General features: G+C 44.4%; 1 protein-coding gene across 1 annotated transcript; it reads right to left on the reverse strand.

Moving 5' to 3' along the window:
- Positions 1 to 1,639: 1,639 nt before the first annotated feature.
- Positions 1,640 to 2,668, reverse strand: TNFSF8 (tumor necrosis factor (ligand) superfamily, member 8; the record flags this gene model as incomplete). The annotated part of the gene is made up of 2 exons (XM_010134634.1): positions 1,640 to 2,037; positions 2,597 to 2,668. Coding segments are annotated over 2 exons (470 nt in total), but the record flags the coding sequence as incomplete, so codon positions are not given.
- Positions 2,669 to 3,224: the final 556 nt, after the last annotated feature.

Consider the following 3,224-nt stretch of genomic DNA (forward strand, 5'->3'; position numbering starts at 1 on the left):
CCCCCCCCCCCCCCCAATAACAAAAAGAATTTATGTTCTCATCAAAGTTTATCAAAACAGGAAGCAGGTATCTCTAGCAATGAATCATATCAATTGCTCATGACTGTGAAAGTTTCTCACGTATTTTGAAGTCACCTGGTCAATGGGACGAAACCCCACCAATAGGCACCATCAGTTTCTGGTGACGTAACACAAGTAACGAGTGACTACTATTAGGAGTATTTTGAGTGCACTCACAAAAACTAAGTGGCATCAGTTGACAACATCGACTAAGCTTGAATAAGAGAACACTGAGTTTCTGAAGCCAGGGACTAAATCTATGGCCAAATGTTTTGGTGTGAACCATTCACCAAGCTCTGGTCATGTAAAAGCAGGACAGAACAGGGACACAAGGGAAAAACTCAAATACCAGTGAAAGCAGAACTTAGGATCTCAGGGATAAAGGAAAATGAGGAAGGAGTGAACTGGTACCAGTTTTTGTAACTTTTTGGTCCCTTCCCTCCTCACAAGAAGGGAAGAATTAAATTTCGGATCAATACTGTGTTACTGCAATTCATAGCATAGGAGGGCACGAGTTTACTCTTTTATCCTTCGTTATCGCAGCTTTCAGTAAGCCAAAGCAGCTCAGATAACATCTGTCCTCTGGACTGCCCAGACACCACAGCTCTCCACTGAGGGCCAGGTCTGAAAACATCTTTGGGAAAGCCTGGAGCTCTGATCCAAACCTTGGATTTTCAGAAGGTGCAGGCATTAGAGGTGCATTTACACACCAGCGTGGTCTGGAGTCACGCAGGGCACTGGCAGACAGGACTCGAGGAAAATGTATCGCCATGAACTTTGTCATGTGGCTAGATTCACCACGAGATTGCTTTTTTAATATTTGTTATGAAAAGGTCTAGAAACCCCAGGTGAGAGCAGAGGCTGAGCACTGTGCGTAGACCAAGGCTCTGCCCTAAAGAGCTTAATATTTAAATAGAAAGGATGGATAAATAGTGAACAGGAAGACACTCAGCAGTAAATTGCATGAAGCCTGTAGCAGAATGCAGCACAGAACTATCCTCAAAGTCCCATATCTCCTAAGTCCTGTCCCAGAGTTTCAGCTACCAGCCTGAGAGTCAATAATTTCATCACATTTGCTTTCGAGCGATCCATTAACCTACTCCAGAGCTGTGGTTGCATATTCCAGTTGTAAAGAAAGCATTGATCACAAGCTTTGACTGTTAGTTTTCTGGAAAGACCATGCCAAAATACTAGTCTGTAAAATTCAGTTAGGTTTTCCCCAGTTCCTGGCACCTTGCCAGCAGCCCGTCAGTCAGAAAGTCCCAATATTGCATATTCTTCCCATGCTCTGTTACATTTCAATGTGTTTACACATCACTGTTTTGAGGAACTCTTGGCAGATCTGTGGGTTATACGCTGGATAGTCCAACAACAACCCTACCCTGAGCCAACCAGCAATCTGTCAGCTGTGGGTCTTGCAGTGTTTTAGGTTTTGTTCTGGGATGCTCACAAAGTTCCTTGTTTACCCTAGCGATGAGGTAAGATAGGAAATTTAGAACAAGGTGTTGCCTAGTAAAAGCAGGCTACTGTTCTTCAGAGAAAGGTAAGTCTGGGCAGCAGTGGGAAGCCAGAGAGCTGCTCACATCCCATTGCTGTACTTCAAGACCCCAAGAACGTTCTCATTGGGCAGAGAGATTTCATTCAGGAATTTAGGATGATTAAGTGTTACTGATATTCGGTCCTTCTCATTCAGGTATGTCAAATGGAGCTGAAACAAGGTCTTAAAAGTCTTTTCTTGGCACGCTCCTGATGTGCACCATGTGAATAAAGTTTGCCTGTTGACTTTGTCATTCACAAGGAGCTCTATCTTGAGATCGATGAGGCTGTTTGAACAGTTGGGAAAATGAAAGTTCAAGTGGCAATAGATCAGGTAGAGGCCTTGTTTCCTTATCACCAGCTCTTCGCTCTCGCACTGGACGTTGTCACAGACGCCCTTCTCGACCAAGCTCAGTTTTGAGCTGTTGACTGGGCTGGCCACTAGAAAGGAAAGCAAACAATTTTTAAAAAGAGCCGCTGAGTTCCAGTGACCTGAACTCAGTCTTATGTGACTTGCAGCAGTGTAATTCCTGGTAAATGGAGAGACCTGTTGAGTGGTTTTCCTGCAGGAAGCTCCAAGAAAAGGGGCTGGCCAGATGGCTGGGAGTTCCCAGGTCGATATGGGGTGTTAAAGGGTTCCCAGGACTTACACAGCCCTTGGGAAACCCAAGACAGGGAGAGGTAGTGAAAATTGCCTTCTGCAGTATTTGAAGGGAAATAATGGAGATGAGTATGCATGTGTCTGTGTGCAGAAGGTGTCTATCTCTTCCTTTATTTTTCCTTATCAAGGTAAAAAAAAAAAAGTGATGTGCTCAGATAGGGGGTTTACCGAACACACCCACACTTCAGGAAAGCCACGGATTTTTTTTCCTATAAAATTCCCATTTGGTCAAAAAGCTAGTTGCCACTAGAGCCAGTTTGAATAACATGAGCTGCCTGCTCCTCAGCGGCTCTGCAGTCTCTCTTTGCCGTTCTCACCCCCGCCAAGCTCCCCACTGACCTCTCATGTACGCAGCAGCTCCCTTGGTCGGGACATTCTGCAAGATTCGTAAAGACTCTTCGGAGATCTCCCCTAAAGGAAACAACAGATTAAGTGACCACTTAATCTTTTTTTGCCTTTTCTTTTTCTTTTTTTTTTTTTTTTTTTTTTTTTTTTTTTTTTTTTTTTTTTTTTTTTTTTTTTTTTTTTTTTTTTTTTTTTTTTTGTACTGTAAAGTGCTGTCAGCATTTGGCACCTCACTTCGGTGCTGTAACTGCGCTCTGGACACACTCCGCAGCAGCAGCTCCAAAGCAGCGAGGAGCAGCAGCCAGAACAGCTGGTTCTTCCTCCTCGCTGTAATACCTGACCTGCACAGGGAACTCACGGCAGTGTAACTCGATTGGTAAATTTATAACAGTCTGAAGCTCCCGTAGATTGCAGCTACCGGTCCAAAAAGTGGTATTTCTTATTCCCCTTACAAACAGAAATTGTGTGCGGGTAGGGTCAATGGTACTGCACTATTTGCGCGGTGCAATTACAGAAAGGAGCTTTCAAACATTTAACTGGCTCTTTGGGTGCTTCTGAAGGATCGCTCTGCTCTCTCCCGGTTAAAACGCGGGTGTCGCCAGGACTTCAGGTGAGGCGGTTG

This window comes from Buceros rhinoceros, unplaced genomic scaffold, assembly GCF_000710305.1.
Source record: "Buceros rhinoceros silvestris isolate BGI_N320 unplaced genomic scaffold, ASM71030v1 scaffold13934, whole genome shotgun sequence".
In the NCBI taxonomy this organism is placed as follows: domain Eukaryota; kingdom Metazoa; phylum Chordata; class Aves; order Bucerotiformes; family Bucerotidae; genus Buceros; species Buceros rhinoceros.